General features: G+C 38.5%; 1 protein-coding gene across 4 annotated transcripts in view; it reads left to right on the top strand.

Moving 5' to 3' along the window:
* Oseg1 (intraflagellar transport protein Oseg1) overlaps window positions 1-25,983 on the top strand; it is a 540,669-nt gene that overhangs the window by 306,814 nt on the left and 207,872 nt on the right. For all 4 annotated transcript variants that reach the window (XM_090387737.1, XM_090387735.1, XM_090387736.1 and 1 more), the window contains one exon: window positions 20,172-20,330. In XM_090387737.1, the coding sequence (XP_090243863.1) occupies window positions 20,172-20,330 (159 nt within the window). The remainder of the gene's footprint in view (window positions 1-20,171; window positions 20,331-25,983) is intronic.

A 25,983-nucleotide genomic window follows, 5' to 3' on the forward strand; every position in this document is an offset into this window, starting at 1 on the left:
GTTCCTTATTACTCCACAAACTTCAAAGAAGCAGTACATTTTAAAAGTCTGTGATTCAGACAACAACTGTCTCACTCAGTTCTCCCCTGAGCCACAGCACTCCCATTTCATTAGCTTGAGCTTTGGTCAGTCAAATAATGACTGTCTGTTGCAATAAATTTCCATCTGCTCTTGTGGAAGATAGAAGTTTATTTAAGTTTAGCGGGATAAATACTTAACTTCTCAAATCATCATCATCATCAGCCATTTTCAATCCACTGCAGGATGAAGGCCTCTCCAGCAACTTTCCAGTTCCTTCTGTGTTGTACAATGGCCAAACATTTATTACCCACAAACTCATGAATTTCATCTGTCCATCTCTGTTGTTATCTTCCAGGTTTTCTCTTAGCTCCTCTTGGGTACCATTATGTTATTTTCTTAGTACAAATTTGTACATATGTCATCATGTCTTCGAGCTATGTGTACTGCCCAAGACCATTTTATTTCTTTAGTTTTGATAACAATGTCCTTTACTTGAGTTTGCTGACTAATCCATGTGTTTCTTGTCTTATCTTACAGTCTGATTCCCAATATAATTTGTTCCATTCTTCACTGTGTAGTTCTCAGCTTCTCTTCCATTCTTTTGGTGAGTGCCCAAGTTTCACTTCCATAAGCCATAGTGGGAAGTATACACTGGTTCATTATTTTACAGCACATTATAGCCTTAGCTGTTAATGCGCCAAAAAAATCCAAACAAACATCATTATTTTACGTTTCAGACAAATTGGGGTATTGCTCCTCAGTATGTGACTATATTTCCTGAATGCTATCCATCCAAAATTTATTCTTCTCTTAACTACCATCCATTTATCATTATTTCAGCTAATGACTTGTCCCAAATAAGTATATGACTCCACCTTTTCAATTACTGCTCCTTCAATTGTTATATTCCTTTCTGTGGCATACTTGTTCATCATTACTTTTGTTTTAGATATATTCATCTTTAGTCCAAAATCCTTACTAACTCTGTATAATTGATTAAGATTTTCCTCTAATTCTTTGGAATTGTGGCTTATGACCACAATGTCATCTGCAAATTGTAAATGGTTTAGATACTCTCCCTTCACATTGACTCCTTTCTATGACCAGTCTAATCTTCTGAAAGCTTCCTCAAGGGCAGCAGTAAACAACTTCAGAGATATTGTGTCTCCTTGTTGAACTCCTTTCTCAATGGCTCCTCCTTAGCCAGGTGGGCAGGAATAGCAGTGCGTAGCACATGCTTCTAGATTAGACCTGGGTTCGAGCCTGTGCCCACCAAACACTGAGGATGTGGAAAGGTCAGCGAATGACCACCGCATATACCCCTGGAGCAACATGGCCTTAGCTGCTAATGCTCCTAAAAAACAAACAAACAGGCTTTCTCAATTTTAAATTTATTACTGTCTTTGTCTAGTCTGATAAAGGAGGTAGCATTCTCATATATTTTCTTCAAAATCATAATATATGGGGTATCTATGCCTTGTCTTTCCAGTACCCGAAACATTGCCTTATTCTGTATGGAGTCAAATGCCTTTTCATAATCCATAAATGCCGGGCATAATGGTGTTTTATATTCATTTGCTTTCTCCATTAGCTGTGACATTATGTGAAGGTGATCCCTAGTTGAGAATCCTGTCCTAAAAAAGCCAGCTTGCTCTTTCGGTTGATTCTCATCAAGTATTCTTTCTAATCTGTTAGTAATGACCCTAGTGAAAAACTGGTAGATGTGTCATAACAAGCTAATTGGTGTATAATTTCCAGTTTCTGATTTATCTCCTTTCTTATGCAGCAAAAACTATGATTGCATTTCCACTCCTTAGGTGCCACACCTTTTCTAATGCATTTTGTGAAAAGTCTTGCCAGTTTTTGTGTTATGTCTCTTCCTCCCAATTTTAACAACTCTACAGTAACTTCATCTTCCCCTGGAGCTTTCTGATTCTTCAATTTCTTCAACGCATGTTGTACTCCATCAGGAAGGATATCAGGTATGCTGTATGTGTTATTAATTTGCGATCCATCTTCCCCACTGCTGGCATAGTTCCTTGTATAACTCTTTATAGTAGTCTGCTGCTATTTGAATTATGCCTTCTGCTATTCATACGTACACCATTGCTATTCTTCAGTTTCAGTATCATTTGTCTTTCTGTATTACTGCTGATTTAAATCCTTTGTTTTCCCTTAATGCTTGTTCCACTTTTCTTGAGTTAAATTTTCTTATGTCCTCTCTGAGTCTCTTTCTAATGGCTTTACATAACTCAGTATACTCAAATTTTCTCCCTGTCAGTGTTTTTCTTGAGAATTGTCAGGATGAACCGAAGACGACATTTGTCGTCTTCGGTTCATCATGACTGATTTTTTTCTTCTTTGGATTTCTTTTTACCTGTAGGTTTATTGGGCTTTATCACTTTCAGGAAGTTGTAATATTCCTCGTCGATATCTTGGTCCTGAACAATCTGCAGAAGCTCAAAGTTGTTCTTAAGTTCCAGTACATACTGCTTTTACTCCTCTACTGTTATCTCAAAGACCTGTGTATTATTTACTCGAGTCAGGTTTTTCATTTCTTTTCTGATATCTATATCAAGTGTTCATCTTACCATTCTGTGATCACTTCCAACATTTACCTTGTTCAGGACAGTAACTTCATTCACGATATATGACTTCTCAAATATCCACTACCAATTCCTTAAATGCTTATCTCCAGGTAATTCCTTAAATGCTGATCTCCAGCTTTCTTGGCATCAAGATTGTTCAGAATTCTTCTAACATCCTTCTGTCAGAAGACAACAGGAGCCATTGTGTAAAGTGGTAGAAGTGTTTTATCAAGATCATCAATACAAGGTTAAAAGCAAAGTAGGATGCTGATGAGTTGACTTTATCTTTAGCTGAGGATGCACTAGAACCATAAAATTTTAAGAAGTGGGTGTAAAGATGGCAGAAGTTACAGCTTTGTTTTGCTGATGATAGCACATTGCATTCCACTTTCCATTTTGAGAAATCTTGCCCTGCTCAATCAGCTTCAACTTCTCGAATATCTGCTTCCATTTCCCTAAATGCCTATCTCCAGATAATTCTCCATTGGGGAAAAGACAACTTAGTTGATTTCAATCCTTCTAAAACTCAGTCCTGTCTTATATCTTGCAAAAAGGATTCTTCTGCTCCTATGCTTATCTTTGGTGACACTCTGATTTCTAGGCATGATAATATATATCACTTTTGGGGATTACCCTGACTTCTAATCTCTCTCTTGGCACAAGCACATTACAAATATTGCTTCCTCTGCATCTAAAAATCTTTGTTTTCTCTTTTGCTCTCGGCGTTACTTTTCTTCTAAACAGCTGTTCACTCTGTACAAATCGCAAATCCACCATACCATGGAATATTGTTCCCACATCTGGGGACCTCTCTCAGGTCCCCAGATGTGGGCCACTCTCAGGCTTCTTGATTCTGTTCAGAAGAGGGCAGTTAGGTTATTTAATGACTCCTCTCTAGTCTCTCCACTCACTGTTTCATAGATGTACTGTTTCTGCTGCAAGCTTTTTCTACAGATTCTTCTATGGGCACTGTTCTTCTGAATTGGCTTCTATAATTCCCGCTCTCTCTTTCAAAACAGTCCGAACACGTGCCGCCATCAGCCGACATCCATTTACTGTCCAACTTCAAACTCACAGAACCAACTTTTCATCTTCCTCGTTTATTCATTCAACTGCCATTTTCTGGAACAACCTTCCTTCATGCGTATTTCCTGAAAAATGCAGTCTACAAATATCTTCTTTCGTCTTCTCAACCTCCAACCCAAGCATGGTACTAAGTACTATAGGTTCTAATACCTCTTGTGTATGGGGTTTTCATATAAAAAAAAAAAAAAAAAAAAAAAAAAGAGACACGAGTAAATGAAGTGAGAGAAGATGGTATTGATTATTTTGGTTAATAATATATATATATTTTGGCTATGTTACTTAACCTTGCATCATTTTACTAATATTAATATTGCTGAATTTTACCTGATCCAAACAACGTCAGACTCAGTCTGAGTCTGACATCAGTAGAATAAGAGAAACACTTTATTGTGTAATTATTTGTTGAATTAAGTGATATAAATAGAAATAATTATGAATTTAGACTCTAATCATAAGTTACGATTTCTTTGCTATATTCAACTGTGGTGAGTAAACCGAGAAGGCAGGAAAAACCTGGTAAACCTTGCTGTCTGACGTTCTACAGAATTCCTTAACACGTTCACTGTCCCCATATATTACATTTGCGTGACCTGAGAAGTCCAGATATGAAACTATCAGATTAATCAAAGTGTACGTAAAAATGTACGTATAGCTATTTTGTATATTGTATGTAATGTTTATGTGTTTTTTTTTTTTTTTTTTTTTACTATGCATCATATGTGATGCCTGGACTTGTGAATACAAATTTACTCCTCCACGTCCATAAATCACGTATGATTCACTTACAACTACCCGCCAGTTTTATTACTTTTGAGGTTATATTGTTGACCTTGAAGTGTTTCGGCCACGGTCACAAGTTATTAGTTACTTTCTAGTTTGAAAATGGGTAGTCGTGGACTTAGTGACGAGGAGTTGCAAAGAATATTGGAGGAAAGTGACTATGAGCCAATTTCTAGTGATAGCGACGACGATTACGTACCAGAGACAGTTTCAGAGCCTGATATTGACAGTGGAAATGAAATGAAACAAATATTGACACAATTTACGGATATGGCGGGTACAAAAAAAATATATTCTTGTTAATAAGTCCACAAAAGATTAAAAACATAGGTCAGAAGTCCAATTTTTTAAAAATGTTTAAGCTGGCAAGACCCTTGGGAATCACATATGATGCCTGAACTTATTACAAAAAACGATTGTGCATCACATGTGATTCCCTGGACAGTGAACGTGTTAAGTTACAGAGGGGAATTGTTATTACAAGAAAATCGAGTTCTTTTTGTTACAGTTTTTCGAAGCCAGAGTTCTGTGAGAGTGACATTTGGAACAAAGCTTCCATCTGGCATTATGGAAGTAGTTAGTCTGAATAAATTTAAGGAGGAGTTAGACAAATTGTTAAGAGGAATGGACAAATGAATTTTTTTTTTTTGGCTGATTAGGCTACTGGTGGGAGAAGAGTCAATTTAGCCAATTTTGTCTGTTTCCTTTTTCGCAGCTAGCCTAGCAGATCTTCAGAGGTTCCCAGGTTGTTCGACTGCCAGAGCTGCCTACAACTCACCTCCTCTCCTCCTCCTCGGGATGGGAAAATGGTTGAGTTAGTGCCCGTGTGGGCATACATGTGGAATGGGCAGAAAGGCCTGTTTAGGTAACAGAGGGAGTGAAGGCTTGTAATAAGTAATTTGAGGAAGTTAACCACTCTGCAGTGGGGGCTGGATGAGTACACTTCACATTGTTCCTCGTGAGTCCTCAGGAGTATTCCAAGTGGCCCAGGCCTCTTTAAATTTTCTCCCCCCCTCCCCCCCATTATGGTTTATTCATATAATCCATGGAGCAACATTAATAGGAACAAAGGGAGAATACTTCTTCTGTCATTCCTTTTGGGTACTTACCAGATTGAAAAGTACAGCAAATGATCAGTAGTGAATGCCACTGATGCATATCCAAATCTAGTTCATAATCCCAAAAGAGGTTTTGATAGAAGCCAAATTAATGAATTTCCCATTCATTAACATCATAAACTTCTAGAGAAATCAGTGTTTCTCTAGAAGTTTGTGATTTAAACAAATAATTTTCTTCAGAAAATTATTTGGTTCATGGGGGGGTGGGGGAAAGGAGTTGATGTACAGTGATTTTGGTTTGGGATCTGAGGTTCAAAATGCTTTCGATTCTAGACATGTTAAAAGAAATTTGTAATATAGAAAATTATTCCAAGCAATGTTTAGCATTTTAACAGTTTTCTCATAGCATTCCTGAGTGGGAGAGAATGTTTAGCCAGGTGAGAAAATCTTAAATAGTTCCAGTTTTTTTTCTGATAAGGATTTATAATAAATCCTTATCAGAAAAATCATAATCATAAAGTAAATATGTGGGCTGTGTTAGTGTAACTAAGAGTAGAAACAGGTGCATGTATACATGCTATACCAATGCTAGGAGTATAGTTAATAAATTTGATGAGCTTAAAGTGTTACTCAAGACATCAAAGGCAGATATTGTTGGAAAACCAGAGACATGGTGTCACACAAGCAGTGCAGAATTGGAATTTGGAGAGTACAATGCGTACAGAAAGAATGGACAGGGATGGAGGAGGGGTTATGCTGTTAGTTAAGAAACACATAAAATCTAAGGAATTGGATCCAATTGATGTTGGTGGACGATGCAATGTTGAGTCTGTTAGGTGTGACATAAGCACTGAGAAAGAAAAAATGATCTGATTCAGATGTATAAAGCCTTTAATGGTTTGAGCATGCTCAGTGGTGATGGGATTCTTCCTCTTACTCTGAATAATTACCTGAGAGGGCATAAATTTAAATTGAGGAAAGACAGTTGTCAAACAGATGTGCAGAAGTTTGCCTTTAGCCAGCGGGTGGTTGGTTGGTTGCTGGAACAAACTTCCAGCTGTCATTGTAGAAGTTGATAGTTTAAACAGATTCAAAGCAGAAGTAGACAAACATGTGGAGTGAGTGGATGGGTGAAATGAGAAGGGTGTTTTTTTTTTTGGCTGATGCTATGTAAGCTTGCTTTCTTGCATCTTGTGCCCTTGCTAATGCTAAAGTTGCTACAATGGATAAAAGTGTGGTTGAGTGGGAGAAGTGGGAGGAGGGTGGTAATCAATGGATGCTGCTCTTCGTGGACTAATATTAGTAGTGGAGGTCCACAGGATTTGGTACTGGGCACACTGTTGTTTTGTATATTTATCAATGATATTGATGAAGGTATATCAGGCTTAGTGCTGAAGTTTGCAGATAATACAAAGATTGGTAGGGTTGTTAATGACAGTAATGGCAGTGTGCTACTGCAACAGGATCTTGAAAATTTTGGCAGATTGGCTGAAAAATAGCAACTGCAATTTAACATTGACAAATGAAAAGTACTGCATATGAGTAGAAGTCCCCAGAGGAATGTATGTACCAACTGTGTGGTACTACATTTAGGGTCGTAGAAAATTAAAAAGACCTGGAAGTAATTGTGCAGTCAGATATGAAGTTTTCTGAGCAATGCAGACATGCTGCAAGATCAGGTCATGGAGTTTTGTCAGTGATATACAGGAATTTTGCCAGTAAGGAAAAGGAGGTGTTATCCCTTTGTATAAGGCAAGGGTCAGGCCATACCTTGAGTACTGCATACAGGTCTGGAGGCCTCATTTTAGGAAGGATGTAGATTTGCTTGGGTGTGAACGAAGGACAACAAGATTGGTGAGGAGAATGAAGGGATCCTCTTACCAAGAGAGGCTTAAGTTCTGCAAATTGCAGTGGCTGGAGACTAGTAATCTGCAAGGTGATCTGATTGAGGTGTATAAGGCCTTAAATTTGTTGAGCCTGCTGAATTTGGATGGGATTCTTTCACTTGCTCAGATTGTGAACCTAAGGGGACATAAATTCAAATCGAAGAAAGACGGTTGTAGAATATATGTGCGGAAATTTGCCTTTAGTCAGAGGGTGGTTAATTGCTGGAACAAACTTTCATCTGTCATTGTGGAAGTTGATAGCTTAAATAAATTCAAGGAGGAACTGGACAAACATTTAGAGGGAATGTTTGTGCGATTTTTTTTTTTTTTTTTTTTTTTTGTCTAATGCCACATTAGTTTCTACACTTGCTTTCTTTATTTGAGAAAATGGAAGATCAGGAATAGTTATGCCATTCTTATATAGTGGGCTGACGGCCTCCCTAGCCGAGTGTCAGGAGCGGGAGTGCAGTAGCACACGTTATTTGAATAGACCGGGGTTAAATGACAGCCCATAACTGCTAAATATGGTCGATCTGCCAACCCGCACTGGACCAACGTGGCAGATTATGGTCAATTTCTCTCAGCATGAATTGTTGAGGAGGCTTCCATCCTGCAGTGGGTTGATAATGGCTGCAGTTTACCTTTTTTTTTTTTTTATGTAGTATGCTAATGTTGTTCATCCTTTCCTTGTGGTGTTGACATAAGCAAAGAATTCTTTGCTACTTTTGTTTGCATTCTTAGATAACGACTTCTCATAATCTTCTTTAGCTTCCCTAAAATGCTCCCTCTGGCTGTTTGAATTTCCAGTATTTTTATTATTTTTTTTTTATTTTAATTTTTTGTGGTATAATTATTATGAAATATGAGGTATAAAATACTGTGATATGATTTCATTAATTGAATTGCTTTACACAAAATTTGTATTTACTGTGTTATTAGCATTATTTGAGGCATACAATGCAAGAAAGCTAGCTTATGTATGCACCATCAGCCCAAAAAAAAAAAAAAAAAAAAAAACCTTCCATTTCACCCATCTATTCACTCCAAATGCTTGTCCAGCTCAGCTTTAAATTTATTTATGCTATCTATTTCCACAACAAGAGATGGAAGTCTGTTCCAGCAATCAACTACCTGCTGGCTAAAGGCAAATTTACACACATCTATTCTACAACTGTCTTTCCTCAATTTGAATCTATGCTACCTCAGGTTCTTAATCTGAGCAAGAGGAAGACTCCCATCAGCACTGAGCTTGCCTAACCCGTTCAAGCTTTACCCACCTCAATCAGATCATTTTGCATGTGCCTAGTCTCCAGTTGCTGCAATTTGCAGAACTTAAGCCTATCTTGGTAAGCGCACCCCCTTTGTTGCACTTCTTTGTACTCGTGCTAGCAACTCTACATCCTTCCTAAAATGAGGCCTACAGACGTACACAGAATTCAAGGTGTGGCCTGACCATTGCCTAGTACAATGGGATAATCACTTCCTTGTCCCTGTTAGCAAAATTCCTATATATCATTGACAAGACTCATAATCTGCTCTGGCAGGCCATCTGCACTGCTCAGCAAACTTCATATCTGACTGTACAATTACCCCCAGGTCTTTTTCACTCTCCACTTCCTTGAGTGTAGTACCACACAGTTGGTACGTTTCTCTTGGGTTAATGTTACCCATATGTAGTACTTTACATTTGTCAATGTTAAACTTCAGTTGCCACTTCTCAGCCCATTTGCCCAATTTATCTGGATCCAGTTGCAGTAGCATACTGTCATTAACAATCCTGGCAACCTTTGTATTATCTTCAAACTTGGACATTAAGCCTGATATATCTTAATCAATATCATTGATGAATACACAAAAGAACAATGGGCCCAGCACCGAACCCTGGGGAACTCCACTAATAACATTAGTCCACAAAGGGCAGTGTTCATTGATTACCATTCTCTGTCATCTCCCACTCAACCCTCTCTTTATCCATTGTAGCAACTTGCCCTTAATGCCATACTACTCCAATTTGTACAGCAGCCTTCCATGTGCATCAGTATCAAAAGTTTTCCTGAAATCCAAGTATATGATATCAAAATTATTTTTTGCATCCAGTTCCTCTGTGACCACGTCATAGTATCCAATCAAATTGGTCAGACAAGACTTCCCCTTACGGAACTCATGCTGTCTGTTTTATTACTGCTGTCTTGTCTATTAAATACTATACTGTTACTATACTATAATGTGAAATAGTATTGAATGTCTCTCAAAATGTAGAATTTTATATCTGCAAATACGTAGTAAAAATGCATACAGTCTAAAATTTGTAAAGCAGAAAGAAATTGGTGTTTGGAAATTATTAGTGGAACATAATGCCTAAATTTGGCACCTGCATTTTTGTTTTTAATGTCTGGACAGCCTTTGTTTGTATCGTCTTATTTTACAGGTGTATTGGGGAAATGTTCAAAAAGTTCTGAGTTTTTGAGGTTGAGTATTTGAGAAAATAAAGAAATCTTTATAAGTAGGACACTTAAAACTATTCCTTTACTACAAATAACATTTGTTAACTGGAAAAAAAAAAAAAAAAACCTTATACTTCTATGACGGAAATTTATCACAGAGAAATTCCTGACTTTATGAAGTTGAAGCTGCGAACTTGTTGTTAAGTTAAAAAAAAATTAAATGGCTAAACCACACAGAATTAATGTACTTATCTGGGATTTACTTAAAGACATAACTAGTGTCAGTGTAAAGGGAAGGGGGTTTTCCTTTCTTAAAGGTGACTACAGTGGCCTCAGACAGTTTGTAAATTCTATGCAGTGGGACCGTTCAGGTAATATTACCAACAGCAAATTCTAAATGGGAAGCATTCAGGGAAGTAATTGTAGTAGCTGCTAGGCTTTTCATACCAACTAAGAAATACCTTTCCAGGCTTAGACCTAAATGGGTGTCAGAACTAACAAGACTTGTGACAGAGAAGAATAACTCATACGTATGGGATGCATATAAGTTATCAGGTGATACGGAAGCCTATGGCAGATATAAACAAATCTGTAGTCAAATCACAAAAGTGGTTAGGCAAGTTAAGGCAGATTATGAGAAGTCTGGCAAAGAATGCCAAAAAAGCAGAAAAGATGCTTCTTTATTTATATTAACAGTCACATTGGTCTACTTGATGTCAAAGGTGTAACTGTTGATGATCTTGTCTAGGTTGTTGACAAACTGAATAGGTAATTTTTGCTTCCGCATTCATGCATGAGGAGTTCTTTATTGAGGGGAATTCCATAAGTTTATCAGAATCTAACAGGGAGCTAAATAATTTTGTCGTAACTGAGGAATTGACTTAGTTCAACATAAAATTGGCACCCGAGGTTGGATGGGATCTATCCAATTATATTACTGGAGGCAACAAAAGAAATAAGCAAACCCTTAGCCTTAATTATGAGAGCATCTTTAGATTAAGGAGAGGTCCCTATGGACTGGAGATGTGTAAATGTACAGTGGTGGCTCATGACTCTGATGTATGGGGGTGCTGCTTCTTAAAGTTACATTAAATTGCCTTGGTTATTAGACATGGATAGTAATAATAATAAGCAAGTTAAAAATACTACAAAACATTAACTGGACACTTAACATTAACCGACTTGGGTAATCTTGAAATTTTATTTAAAAATAAAATCCATCCTTCGGTTTTTATTTGTTGAAAATAGATTAATAACTTTTTCATTCAATTTTGGTGCACTGTTGACCAACCTTTTCTCTATTGAAAGCATTGCTTGACATTTAGCCTTTCCTGATAGTGCTCCCTAAAAATGTTGTTTTTATTTTTTTAATATCAAAGGGCAGTGTTCGGGCTCTGAAGTAGTTATCGGAATGGTCAAAATAATTTTTATGAGTTTTTTAAGTTCATCAAGTTTTGTAAGTTCACTTTGGCTAGATTATTTTCTGAGATAAATTTCAGCAAGTCAGCAGACATGATCTCCGCAATTTGCAATAATTGTGGAGATCATGTCTGCTATAGAAAACTTGTAATTCCATTAGAAGTTTTTCTCTTTCAATCATGGGATATGCCTCAATAGTCTCTCTTACCTCTTCCATGGGCATTTTCGTACGAAAAATAAAAGTTCTCCTTGTTACACAATTTAGCAGTCAACACTTACGTATTCACGTACTTCAGTCATGATATGAATCGAGGGTACAAATGTACCCTCGATTCATATCACCTATTGATCCACCTCAGAGTTGGATCAAAATGTGATATGAGAAATTGCCGACCTGTTAGCTTAATTTCTGTTTGAGGGAAAATAATGGCATCTCTAGATAAAGAAGTATATTGCAGGACCATCTAGACAGGATTGGAATTATACTGCAATCACAGCATTAGCAAGGGCACATGATGCAAGAAAGCCAACTTATATAGCATCAGCCAAAAAAAATAAAAAAATAATAAATAAAAAACCTTTATTTCACCCGATCCCCTCGCTCCAATTGTTTGTCAAGTTCTGTCTTGAATCTATTTAAGCTATTAACTTCTACAACGACAAATGGAAGTTTGTTGCAGCAATCAACCACCTGCTGGCTAAAGGCAAACTTCTGCAAATCTATCCTACAACTGTCTTTCCTCAATTTGAATTTATGCCCTCTCAGGTGATTATTCTGATCAAGAGGAAGAATCCCATCAGCATTGAGCATGCTCAAACCATTCAAGGCTTTATACACCTCAATCAGATCACCTTGCAGGTGGAGTCCTGTGGCACAATTTTAACTATCAGACACATTTTAATTGACTGTCCAGATTTTAGCAATATCCATTTTACCGCTTTTAATCATCTGACTGAGCTGTATACACTCAGTCAGATTTTATCCGACAATGTGTCCAAAAATAAACGACATGTGTATCCTATTTTTAGCTATATTAAATCAATAAACGTGTTTACATGTATTTAAAATTTACATTTTATTGTTATTTCTTTATTGATTTATCTTTTCTACATTTTATACCTTTGTTATTTTATACGTTGACATGGTGACCTAAGTAATTAGGTCAGTGAAAGTTAAAATTTTTTTTTTATATATCACATGGTTTTGGCGCATTATAGCCTTAGTTGCTCATGCGCCAATAAAACCCAAAAACCAACCAACCAACCTGGCAGGTGCCTAGTCTCCAGACACTGTAATTTGCAAAACCTTTCTTCGTAAGAGCAGCCCTTTGTTCCATTCACTAATCTTGTTGTCCTTCTCTGTACTCTTCCAACAGCTCTACATCCTTCTTAAAATGAGGCCTCCAGACCTGTATACAGTACTCAAGGTGTGGCCTGACCATTGCCTTATACAAGGGAACAATCACGTCCTTATCCCTGCTAGAAAAATTCCTGTATATCATTGACAAGACACCATGAGCTACTCTTGCAACCGTCTGCACTGCTCAGAAAACCTCATATCTGCCTGCACAATTACCCTCGGGTCCTTTTCATTCTCTACCACTGTCAGTGTGGTACCACAGAGTTGATACGTTACTGTGGGATTACTGCTTCCCATATGTAGTACTTTACATTTGTCAATGTTAAACTTCATTTTCCACCTCTCAGCCCATCTGATCAACTTTTCTAGATCCTGTTGCAGCAGTGTACTGTCATTAGTGTCATTAACAACCCTGCCAACCTTCGTATCATCTGCAAACTTGGATATTAAGCCTGATATACCATTATCGGTATCATTTATAAATACAGAAAATAACACTGAACCTTGAGGGACTCCACTAATAACATTAATCCACGAAGAGCACTGTCCACTGATTACCACTCTCTGTCTTCTTCCACTCAACCATCCCTTTATCTATAGCAGCAATTTGCCTCCAGTGCCACATCCTCCACTTTGTACAGCAGTCTTCCATGAGCAACAGTATCAAAGGCCTTTCTAAGATCCAAATATATTATATCAAAGTTATTCTTTGCAACCAGTTCCTTTGTGACTACATCATAGTATCCAATCAAATTAGTCAGACAAGACTTCCCCTTAACAAACCCATGCTGTGTCTGAGCTATAACCGAAGTCTTGTCTAGATGATCCTGCAATGCTTCTTTAACCAGTGCCTCCATTAATTTCCTTGGAACAGAAGTTAAACTAACAAGTCTGTAATTACCTGTCTCCTTTTGATCCTCCTTTGTGGATTGGGGTCACATTTGCACATCTCTAGTCCATGGGTACCGGGAAGCTCTCATAATTATGGCTAAGGGTTTGCTTACTTCCTTTGCAGCCCCTTTAATATAACTGGATAGATTCCATCCACCCAAGGTGCCTTTCTTATGTTTATCTGCAACAATTTCTCCTCCACTTTACTCTTAGTTATTACAAGATTATCTAGCTTACCACCATAGTTGAATGCACCTCTTGCATTCCCATCCCTGAATAACTCCTCACGTGTGAATGTAGATGCAAAATATTCATTTAGTTTGTTAGCTACCTGAGCAGGATCATTAACAGTTGAACCATCAATGTCAAGTTGACCAATCTGATTCATCCCCTTCCTTCTAGAGTTTACATAAGTAAAAAACTCTTTGCTGTTTTTCTTTGCATCCCTTGCCAAGGATTTCTCGTAATCTGCCGTCGCCTGCCTAACTTCCTTTGTGACTTGGTTACAGACCAGCTTATATCATAGGCTTCTGTGTCACATGTTAATTTATATGTATCCCATCATTTTTCTTCTCTGTCACATCTCTAATTAGTTCATCTGACATCCATTTAGGCCTAAATCTTGAACAATATTTCTTTGTTGATATGAGAAGCCTAGTAACTTCCTATATTAATTCTTTGAATGCTTCCCATTTTGAATTTGCTGTTGGTAGCATCATCAGTTGGTCCCACCGTATAGAATTTAAATACTGTCTCAGACCACTGTAGTCACCTTTATGAAAGCAAAAACCATTCCCTTTACCCTTGATAGTAGTTACCTGTTTGAGTAAATCCCACTTCAGCACACTGTGATCACTGCCACCTAGTGGTTCCTTTATCTGCAGATTCTTGATGCTTGAAGAATCACTACTGATAATCAGATCAAGAGATCAGGAAGAGGGCGCTGAATCTCTTTAAAAGTTACAGCTGACAGTTACAGGCTCCGCAAAAACGATAAGTGTTTGCCTTTTATTTACATGATTGTTATTTTATATTGTACTTAATACGTAGTAATATAGTTATAGTTACGCTGGTTATTTTTTATTTTTAATTTAGATAAAGAGTTTTTGTGGATTTTACTTACGATAGGTAAAACCGTTATTTCGTTCCATTTTGTAGCCATTGTTTTTGGATATAGTGGTAGGGAATTCAAATTTTTTAATTGAGGTAGCTAGGTAGCTCTAACGCATAATTATATAGTAATACGCTTCACTGTTTCTATTTAATAGTTTCTATTCAAATACTATTGATATTTAATTTATTGATTTTATTAATTTAAACTACCATGCCCCAGACTAGAGCAGCAAAGCAACGGGCACAAAGTGGCAGGAGTGCTGTGAATCGGGGGAGAACTGAGGGGGGCAATTCTCCAACGCATCACAGCCTAAAAAAATGTGCAACTTGTGAAATGTTTGCCGAACTCTCTGGAACGGAACATGATATTGCCATGGGGGATGTCTTTGTGTGTGCGCGATGTAAGGAGTGTAAGGAAATCAGTCGACAACTCAGCGTTGTTATGGGCCTATATGAGAGTTTGAAGGACAGGGTGGATGCCCTCGAAAGATCTAAATTGAGGGGCCCATCAGGCTCTCAGCTGCCCAACTCAACGCCAGAGCTCACTCCTAGGCATCAGGCAACACAGCGGCAATCTCCAAAGCAGAATGCGCTGGTCCCAAAGGAACTAGTTATTGTTGGTGACTCTATTGTCAGGGAGATGGGGAATATATTTTGTAAAAAGGATAGGTGGAACAGGACCAGGGTATGTCTGCCAGGGGCAAAGGTTGATGACGTTGTAGAGCGGATATCATCTTTCAAGGGCACAAAAGGTGATATAGTTGTACACGTTGGTACTAATGATATTAAGAGTAGGAGACCGGCGGAATTACTCAACAAGTACAGGTCACTGTTGAAAAAAAGCCGTGAAATAGGGTTGAATTTGAAAGTGTCTGCAATTCTGCCCAGACACGATAGGAGGGAGTACATGATGAGAGCCTTGTCGATCAATTCGGCCCTGGAAAGATTGTGCAAGGCTCAAGGGGTAGAATTTTTTTCAGCCTGGACTGTACTTGTTAATATTTACAAGAATTTTTACAAGAATTTAGAATATTTGCTGATGCTATCGAGGCAGTGTTAGGTGGGTCGGAAAACTGCTAGTTTGGGGGGATACAAAGACTAATAGTTTAACAGTAACCGTAGGCAGAGGTGAAGGTGATTTTTGCACAACTTCTATTAGAATAAGAAGCGACCTGGAGCGAGGGGTGTTGGGGGTTTCAGGGACGGATGGCAGTCATCATGGAATAGTTGGGTATATGGGATGTGTTAGGGTAACATGGAATAGGCATAGGGGCATGTATGCTTGCATGTATACCAATGCTAGAAGTATAGTAAATAAATATGATGAATTTGAAGTGTTGGTCAAGACATCAAAGGCGGATATTGTTGGGATAGCAGAGACGTGGTGTCACAAAGATATAAGGAATGCAGAACTGGAATTTGGGGAGTACAATGAGACAGGACAGAAAGGGAGGGGGTGTTATGCTGTTAATTAAGAAAAACATAAAATCAAAGGAAGTGCACCCAGTTAATATAGATGAACAGTGCTCTGTTGAGTCAGTTTGGTGTGAGATAAGCACTGCGAAAGGAAAAATAAGAGTAGGAGTGTGTTATAGGCCTAATGACTTGAATGAGTACAATGAACAATAGTACAGAGAAATAGAGTGGGCCAGTAAATCAGAATGTCTTATAATGGGGGATTTTAACTTCCCAGATATTGACTGGAACTTGTGGGTTGGTCACTCACACACTAGTCAGACTTTTGTGGAGTTATTGGATGATTGTTTTCTGCAGCAGCATGTTCGAGAGGCAACCAGAGAAAGTAACACTCTTGATCTGGTTATCAGCAGTGATCATTCGTGTATTAAGTATTTGCAGATAAAGGAACCACTAGGTGGCAGTGATCACAGTGTGCTGAAGTGGGATTTACTCAAAGAGGTAACTACCGTCAGGGGTAAAGGAAAGGGTTTTTGCTTCCGTAAAGGGGAGTACAGTGGGCTCAGACAGTGTTTAAATTCTGTACAGTGGGATCAACTGACGATGTTACAAACAGTAAATTCTAAGTGGGAAGCATTCAAAGAATTAATCGTGGAAGCTACTAGACTTTATATACCGATTAAGAAATATCGTTCAAGGTTTAGGCCTAAATGGTTATCAAATGAACTAATGAGACTCGAGACAGAGAAGAAAAATGCATGGGATGCATATAAATTATCAGGTGACGCAGAAGCCTGTGGCAGATATAAGCTAGTCTGTAATCAGGTCACAAAGGAGGTTCGGCAGGCGAAGGCGGATTACGAGAAATCTTTGGCAAAAGAGCTAAGAAAAACAGCAAGGATTTCTTTACTTATATAAACTCTAAAAGGAAGGGGATGAATATGATTGGTCCACTTGACATCGATGGTTCGACTGTTGATGATCCTGCTCAGATAGCAAACAAACTGAATGAGTATTTTGCATCTACATTCACACGTGAGGAATTATTACAATTTGAAAATGGAAGAAGGTTATCAAATTGTAGCAGTGTGCTTAATGATTTTGTAATAACTGAGAGGAAAGTGGAGGCGAAATTGTTGAAGTTAAACATAAGAAAGGCACCTGGGGTGGATGGGATCTATCCAGTTATTTTAAAGGAGGTGGCAAAGCAACTAAGCAAACCCTTAGCCATAATTATGAGAGCATCCTTGGACTCAGGGGAGGTTCCCACGGACTGGAGATGTGCAAATGTGTCCCCAATTCACAAAGGTGGATCGAAGGGTGACACGAGTAATTACAGACCAGTTAGTTTAACTTCTGTTCCGGGTAAAATAATGGAGTCACTGGTTAAAGATGCATTGCAGGATCATCTAGACAAGACTGCAGCAATAATTCAGACACAGCATGGGTTTGTTAAGGGAAAGTCTTGTCTGACAAATTTGATTGGTTATTATGATGTGGTCACAAAGGAACTGGATGCAAAAAATAATTTTGATATCATATACTTGGATTTCAGGAAAGCTTTTGACACTGTTGCGCATGGAAGACTACTGTACAAATTGGAGCAGAATGGTATTAAGGGTAAGTTGCTACAATGGATAAAAGGATGGTTAAGTGGGAGAAGACAGAGGGTAGTAATCAATGGGTGCTGCTCTTCGTGGACTAATGTTATTAGTGGAGTCCCACAGGGTTCGGTGTTGGGTCCACTGTTGTTTTGTGTATTTATCAGTGATATTGATGAAGGTATATCAGGCTTAATGTCGAAGTTTGCAGATGACACAAAGGTTGGCAGGGTTGTTAATGACAGTAATGGCAGTGTGCTACTGCAACAGGATCTAGATAATTTGGGCAGATGGGCTAAGAAGTGGCAACTGAAGTTCAACCTTGACAAATGCAAAGTACTGCATATGGGTAGAAGTAACCCCAGAGAAACGTACCAACTGTGTGGTACTACACTTAAGGTGGTAGAAAATGAAAAAGACCTGGGAGTAATTGTGCAGTCAGATATGAAGTTTTCTGAGCAGTGCAGACAGGCTGCTAGGGCGGGTCATGGGGTTTTGTCAATGATATATAGGAATTTTGCTAGCAGGGAAAAGGAGGTGATTGTCCCTCTGTATAAGGCAATGGTCAGGCCATGCCTTGTGTACTGCGTACAGGTCTGGAGGCCTCATTTTAGGAAGGATGTAGATTTGCTTGAGCGTGTACAGAGAAGAGCAACACGATTGGTGAGGGGAATGAAGGGATTCTCTTACCAAGAGAGGCTTAAGTTCTGCAAATTGCAGTGGCTGGAGACTAGGCACCTGCGCGGTGATCTGATTGAGGTCTATAAGGCCTTGAATGGGTTGAGCACGTTGAATTCTGATGGGATCCTTCCACTTGTTCAGATTACCAACCTACGGGGACATAAGTTCAAATTAAGAAAGGACAGATGTAGAATAGATGTGCGGAAATTTGCCTTTAGCCAGCGGGTGGTTAATTGCTGGAACAAACTTCCATCTGTCGTTGTAGAAGTTGATAGGTTAAATAAATTTAAGGAGGAACTGGACAGGCATTTGGGGGGAATGGTGTGTTTTTTTTTTTTTTTTTTTTTTTGGCCGATGCTGCATAAGCTCCTACACTTGCTTTCTTGCATCATGTGCCACTACTACTACTACTACTATTACTCTCTCTAGTTGCCTCCCAAACATGCTGCTGTAGAAAACAATCATCCAATAAATCCACAAAAGCTTTGCTAGTGTGTGAGTGACCAAATTCCAGTCAATCTCTGAGAAATTAAAATCCCCCATTATAAGACACTCTGATTTACTGGCCCACTCTATTTCTCTGCACAATTGCTCATTATACTGATCAGATTAATTTGGCCTATAACACACTTATGATGCTTTCTTGCGTCATATTGAAATCATGAAATATTTATTAATGATTTGAAGAAGGTATATCAGGTGTAATGTCCAAGTCTGCAGATGATACAAAGGTTGGCAGGGTTGTTAATGGCAGTAAAGACAGTATGCTACTCCAACTGGATCTAGATAAGTTGGGCAAATGGCAACTGAGAAGTGGCAAATGATGTTTAACATTGACAGATGCAAAGTACTGCATATGGGTAGCAATAACCAAAGAGGAAAGGTACCAACTGTGTGGTAGTATACTCAGGGAAGTGGAAAGTGAAAAAGACCTGGAGATAATTGTTCAGTCGATTATGAAGTTCGCTGAGCAGTTCAGACAGGCTGCCAGGCAGGTCATGGAGTCTTGTCAATGCTATATAGGAATTTTGCTAGCAGGGACAGAGAGGTAATTTCCCATTATACAAGGCAGTGGTCGGGCCACACCTAGAATACTGAGTACAGGTTTGGAAGCCTCAAAGGGGTGCTCTTACCAAGAAAGGCTTAAGTTCTGTGAATTGCAGCACCTGGATAGTGGGCACCTGCATGGTGATCTGATTGAAGTGTATAAGCCTTGAATGGGTCGAGCAAGCTAAATGCTGATGGGATTCTTCCTCTTGCTGTGATTAAGAACCTGAGGGGTCACAGATTAAAATTGAGGAAAGACAGTTGTAGAATAGATGTGCAGGAACTTGCCTTTAGCCAGCGGGTAGTTGATTGGTGGAACAGACTTCCGTCTTTTGTTGTTGAAGTTGATAGCTTAAATAAATTTAAGGCTGAGCTGGACAGGCATTTGGAATGAATGGAGGGTTTTTTTTTTTTTGGCTGATGCTGCATAAGCATGCATTCTTGCATCGTAAGCCTCTGTTAATACTAATGTAAACCTCTGTTAATACTAATAAACTCTATTAATATTAATATATGTGCAGAAATTTAACTTTAGCCAGCAGGTAATTGATTGCTGGAACAAACTTGTATCTGTCGTTGTTGATGTTGATAGCTTAAATAAATTCAAGGAAGACCTGGTCAAACGGTTAGAGAGAATGGATGGGTGAAATAGGAAGTGTTTTTTTTTTTTTTTTTTTTGCTGATGCTGTGTAAGCTTGCTTTCTTGCATCTTATGTCTCTACTAAGCTAATAATATTTCAGTTGCTTTTATAGTATATAACTTTTTATTTATTTGTTAAGGAACGAAAGAGGAGAGGGGAATCTGAAACTGTATTCTTGGGTGATATATTTGCAAATGAGGGGAAGTTTGCAGATGCTGCCAAACAGTATAAAAAATCTGACAACGAGGGAAAAGCCATGGTGATGTACACTGATTTGAGAATGTTTGATCTGGCCCAGGTGAGTTTATATGTATCCAATCAAATCTTAAAGCTCAGCACTTTTTATTTTTAAACTAGAATTTAATTAATTTTATATACTTTCTATTTTTTTTTTTTTTTTTTTTTTTTTAGAATAAGTTCAACATAAATTAATTTTTAATGTGCCTTGACTATAGATGTGAGCAGTGTCATACATTCTAATTGAATTATTTTTTTTCATTGTATTTGCTTCAAAATTTATATTATAAAGCAGTATTTAATATTAATGATTTATTTTCCTCTATTGTGGTGACGAGGTTGCTAGAAAGATGTACTTAAATCAAAAAAAAAAAAAAAAAAACCATTATGTGAACTGAAATTAAGAAAAAAAAAAAAAAAAAAAAGAAAGAAAAAGAAAAGAAAACCAGTATATTTTTTTGGGAATAAAAGATGAACAAGGGTTGAAAAGGTTTAAATCCAAAGTGAATAAAACAAAAAATAAATAACTTTAATTTAGACCCCTAAGCAAATACAAAACATTTCCTAGTAAATGTTTGCCATATATGAGATTTAACTAAAAAAATTAAATACTGTACCAAAGATTAGTTGACACGATTATTGGAAATGAACCATGGTTGAGCCCTACTAATATTCATCCACATAATACTGAAGGCTGGTCCTGATGTAGGAATTCTAAAGCCCTTAAGAATGCCACAACTTTAGATTGCAAATGGCTTGTAAACATTGTTCCTTATATGTACAAAAAACATTTTGGAAGTTTTTTCTTTTGCACGAATGCAATAGAACTCCCTGCTTTTAGTGAAATTGTCCAAAAGGCTAGGGTTATCAATTTATTATGGAGTGTTGGATTCACCATTATTGGTTTTGAAAAACAATTGTATACAGTTGTTTTTCAAAAGCAAGTCTATCATAAAGTGCAGCATAATTTTTTACAACATTTTTATGTTAGTAATATTTCTTCCATCAGTACAATTGAGTTAGGGGTGGCTAGTTTTATGACTAGCAGTGTTGTGCTACAGACAAAGCCACTGGAGCTCTAGTGTAAATATGCCTGAATATTAGAGTAATTTTAAGTGTGCTTGTTCAGCTGAACAGATTGAAGAAACACACTTGCTCTACATTCTTCAGAGTAATCTTCAACAATATTTATCACAGGTTATATGAAGCATATTATCCATACTTCCTATATTTATATATTCATCATATGGTCTTTGAAGCTGTTATAGACTTTCTCACAGGTATGTCAACCTGGGCTTGCTACCCAGGAGTCTAAAACACTGATGGAACTGATATACAAGTGTACTACTTAATTTTGGCAAAGTCTGGTCATTTTGTGACAACCAGATCCTCTGTTTGTACCTTCACGATGGTGGGATTGTTAGTAACCCTGGGTGTAACCCCATGTGCAAGTCTTGAAATACAGCACATAGTATACTGGAGGTGGCCACCCAGGTGTATACCAACGTAAGCAGGGATTGAGGTGTGGCATCCACACCACATGGAGGATTGCTGCTGCTCTGTGTTACCAGGCAGTGCTAGGTGGTAGATGACTCTCATCATACCTTATTCTTTAATTTAATACTCTTACTAACTGTACTAACCTTTACGCTTGGCCACCAAGGGGCACTTCTCTGTGGTGGAGGCGGAGCCAACATGGATAAAAGCTGTCATCCATCTTTAGAACCTTCAAACTCAAGATTAGAACATCCTGACATAGACCATGATTCTAACCAACCAACCAAAAAGGTTTCAAAGAGAAGCGCAGTGTCATGAAAATATACCAAATTTCTTGGTCATACATTTGCTATCCATCCAATCTGTCGACAAGTTATCCCCTTTCTTAATTCAAAAACATCTAGAGCCTATTTCTGGATCACCAAAAATGGCGAAAAGACAATCCAGAGACCCCCTGATTGAAACAGCCACTTAATAACACTGAGCGGCTGTTAAAGACCAAATTATTTTAAAAAATTACTATTAAAGACCAATTACTCCCCACAAAACCATAAATTCATCAAAAGGTGTCGTCAAAAGGAGTGGAACCTAATTACAGTGTCCGAAGAAGAACTACTGCAGGAACTCAGCAGACAAAAAGTAATAAATGTGAAAAGGATTATAACGAAAAAAGATGGAAATCTCAATCCAACTAGATCCATCATACTGACATTCAGTACTCCAGATTTACCATCCTCAATTAAAGCCGGCTGTCTAAACTGTTGGATTAAACCACATACAGTCCTAATCCTGTTCGTTGCTTTAAATGTCAGAAATATGATCATTCGCAGCAGGCATGTAGAGGTGAAGCCATATGTCCCATCTGTGGCTCTAAAGATTACACTCAAGCTGATTGCTCCAGTTTTCCAATCCAGCCTTTTCCAAAACTTGTGAGTTATGGATAACAGGAAAGAAAATAGAAAATAAAGCAACATTTTCCTGAGACACATAGACAAGTTATGTCAAGCATGCCTAGTGGTGGTTCTTTAGCATTAGCATTAGTAGAGGCATATGATGCAAGAAAGCAAACTTATGCAGCATCAGCCAAAAAAAAAAAAAAAAAACCTTCCACTTCACCCCTCCGTTTGTTCGAAATACCTGTCCAGCTGAGCCTTAAATTTATTTAGGCTATCAACTTCCACAACAAGGGATGGAAGTTTGTTCCACCAACCAACTACCTGCTGGCTAAAGGCAAATTTCTGCACATCTATCCTACCTCTGTCTTTCCTCAATTTGAATTTATGCCCTCTCACGTGATTATTCTGAGCAAGAGGAAGAATCCCATCGGCATTGAGCATACTCAAACCATTCAAGGCTTTATACACCTCTATCAGATCACCTCGCCGGTGCATAGTCGCCAGACACTGTAATTTGCAAACCTTAAGCCTTTATTCGTAAGAGCAACACTTTGTTCCATTCACTAATCTTATTGCCCTTCTCTGTACTCATTCCAGCAGCTCTACATCCTTCTTGAAATGAGGCCTCCAGACCTGTATACAGTACTCAAGATGTGGCCTGACCCTTGCCTTATACGAGGGAATAATCACCTCCTTGTCCCTGCTAGAAAAATTTCTGTATATCTTTGACAAGACACCATGAGCTACTCTTGCAGCTCGTCTGCACTGCTCAGAAAACTTCATATCTGCCTGCACAATTACTCCCAGGTCCTTTTCATTCTCTACCACTGTCAGTGTAGTACCACAGAGTTGATACGTTCTTATACAGCTTGCACTCGAAACTTTGTTTCTACTGCAGCTGAAAGAGAAGTATCAGTTCCTCCTAACACCTCTCTAGCGAATTGCCTTAACTCTACACTTTCAACCTGTAAAAAAGATAATTCTCCAAACAAAAAAAAACTAGTGCAGCCACAAATACTCCAACCAGCATCCCTACTCATCGGTCCCAGTTGAAAAAGAATAATTAAAATCTGACTCAGGCTCTAAAAAAATGGAATCTCCCACTAACAGTATGTATGTAAATGAGCTGCTAGATAATGAGGAGCCCATTCCTATCATATACTTGAATTTCAGGAAATCTTTTGATACTGTTGCACATGGAAGACTGCTGTAAAAATTTGAGCAGTATGGCATTAAGGGCAAGTTGCTGCAATGGATAAAGAGTTGGTTGATTGGGAGACGGCAGAGAGTGGTAATAAATGGACACTGCTCTATGTGGACTAATGTTATTAGTGGAGTCTCCTAGGGTTTGATGCTGGACCCATTGTTATTTTCGTATTTATCAATGATATTGATGAAATACAGGGTGTTTCAGTTAAACGTTTCAAAACTTCTAAGAGGGGTAGGGTACATCCTGACAACTCGAAATCATATAGCAATGTGGGGTCGGAAATGCTTTCCTGAAGCGGTGTTGTACACAGAAGCACCATAAAGAAAAGAGACCGTAAGTGAGAAATCGTTTTAATAATACATGAAAAGAAGCAAAAGGTACATGGATTAAAGTAAGTGTTCGAAGTTTCTTCCACGGGCTACAATGCACGCCTCACATCTCCGACGCATGGACATCCGAACAATTTGGAATACTCCAGGCGAATTTCGTTTCTTCGGCAACTACTGCGATTCTTGCAACCAGCTCCTCAGCATTGTCAACAGGGGTGTCATAAACTAGCGATTTTCATATGACCGTGAAAATTCCATCACAAGGGAAGGAATTTTCAACACGCATAACGATCTGAGCGGTCGAGAACCCGCATGCAATACGACGTCGTGCAGCACAGATTCGATTTTCGGTCAATGTATGGGCCGGTATTATGGGAGATCACCTCATCGGACCTTACCTGTTACCGTGTCGTCTAACCGGACCTATCTACTTGGTCTTTCTGCAGCAAGTATTGCCACAACTTTTGAGAGATGAACAGATTTCTGCATCGACGCAACAGACAATGTGGTTCCAACACGATGGAGCCCCTGCCCATTATAGCGGAGATGTTCGTAACTACCTGGATGTCACATTTGGTCAACAGTGGATCGGACGTGGTGGTCCCGTGCGTTGGCCTGCTCGGTCACCCGACCTATCATGTCTTGATTTTTATTTCTGGGGTCATATGAAATCGCTAGTTTATGACACCCCTGTTGACAATGCTGAGGAGCTGGTTGCAAGAATCGCAGTAGCTGCCGAAGAAATTCGAAATTCGCCTGGAGTATTCCAGAATGTTCGGATGTCCATGCGTCGGAGATGTGAGGTGCATTGTAGCCTGTGGAAGAAACTTCGAACACTTACTTTAATCCATGTACCTTTTGCTTCTTTTCATGTATTATTAAAACGATTTCTCACTTACGGTCTCTTTTCTTTATGGTGCTTCTGTGTACAACACCGCTTCAGGAAAGCATTTCCGACCCCACATTGCTATATGATTTCGAGTTGTCAGGATGTACCCTACCCCTCTTAGAAGTTCTGAAACGTTTAACTGAAACACCCTGTATATCGACTTAATGTCGAAGTTTGCAGGTGATACAAAGGTTGGCAGGATTGTTAATGATGATACCAAAGACAGTATGCTACTGCAACTGGATCTAGAAAAGTTAGGCTGATGGGCTGATAAGTGGCAACTAAAGTTTAACATTGACAAATGCAAAGTACTGCATATGGGTAGCAGTAACCCAAGAGAAACTTACCAGCTGTGTGTTACTGCATTGCAGACGAGCTGCCAGAGCCAGGTCATGGAGTTTTGTCAATGATATATAGGAACTTTGAAGTAGAGACAAGAAGGTGATTATCCCTTTGTATAAGGTAATGGTCAGCCACACCATGAGTATTGTATACAGGTCTGGAGGTCTCATTTTAATAAGGATGTAGAGTTTCTAGAATGAGTACAGAGAAGGGCAACAAGATTGGTGAGAAGAACAAAGGGATGCGCTTACGAAGAAAGGCTTAAGTTCTGCAAGTTGCAGCATCTGGAGAGTAGGCACATGCAAGTGATCTGGTTGAGGTGTATAAGGCCTTGAATGGTTTGAATGTGCTCAGTGCTGACCATATACTTCCGTTTGCTCAGAGTAAAAATCTGAGGGGGGGCATAGATTCAAATTGAGTAAAGACAGTTGTTGAGTAGATGTGCAGAAGTTTCCCTTTTAATTCACGGGTAGTTGATTGCTGGAACAGACTTCCATTGTTTTTGTGGAAGTTGATAGCCTTAAATAAATTTAATGCTGAACTAGACAAAC

Source organism: Mastigoproctus giganteus, chromosome 13 (assembly GCF_048544385.1).
Source record: "Mastigoproctus giganteus isolate SK-2022 chromosome 13, ASM4854438v1, whole genome shotgun sequence".
Taxonomy (NCBI): domain Eukaryota; kingdom Metazoa; phylum Arthropoda; class Arachnida; order Uropygi; family Thelyphonidae; genus Mastigoproctus; species Mastigoproctus giganteus.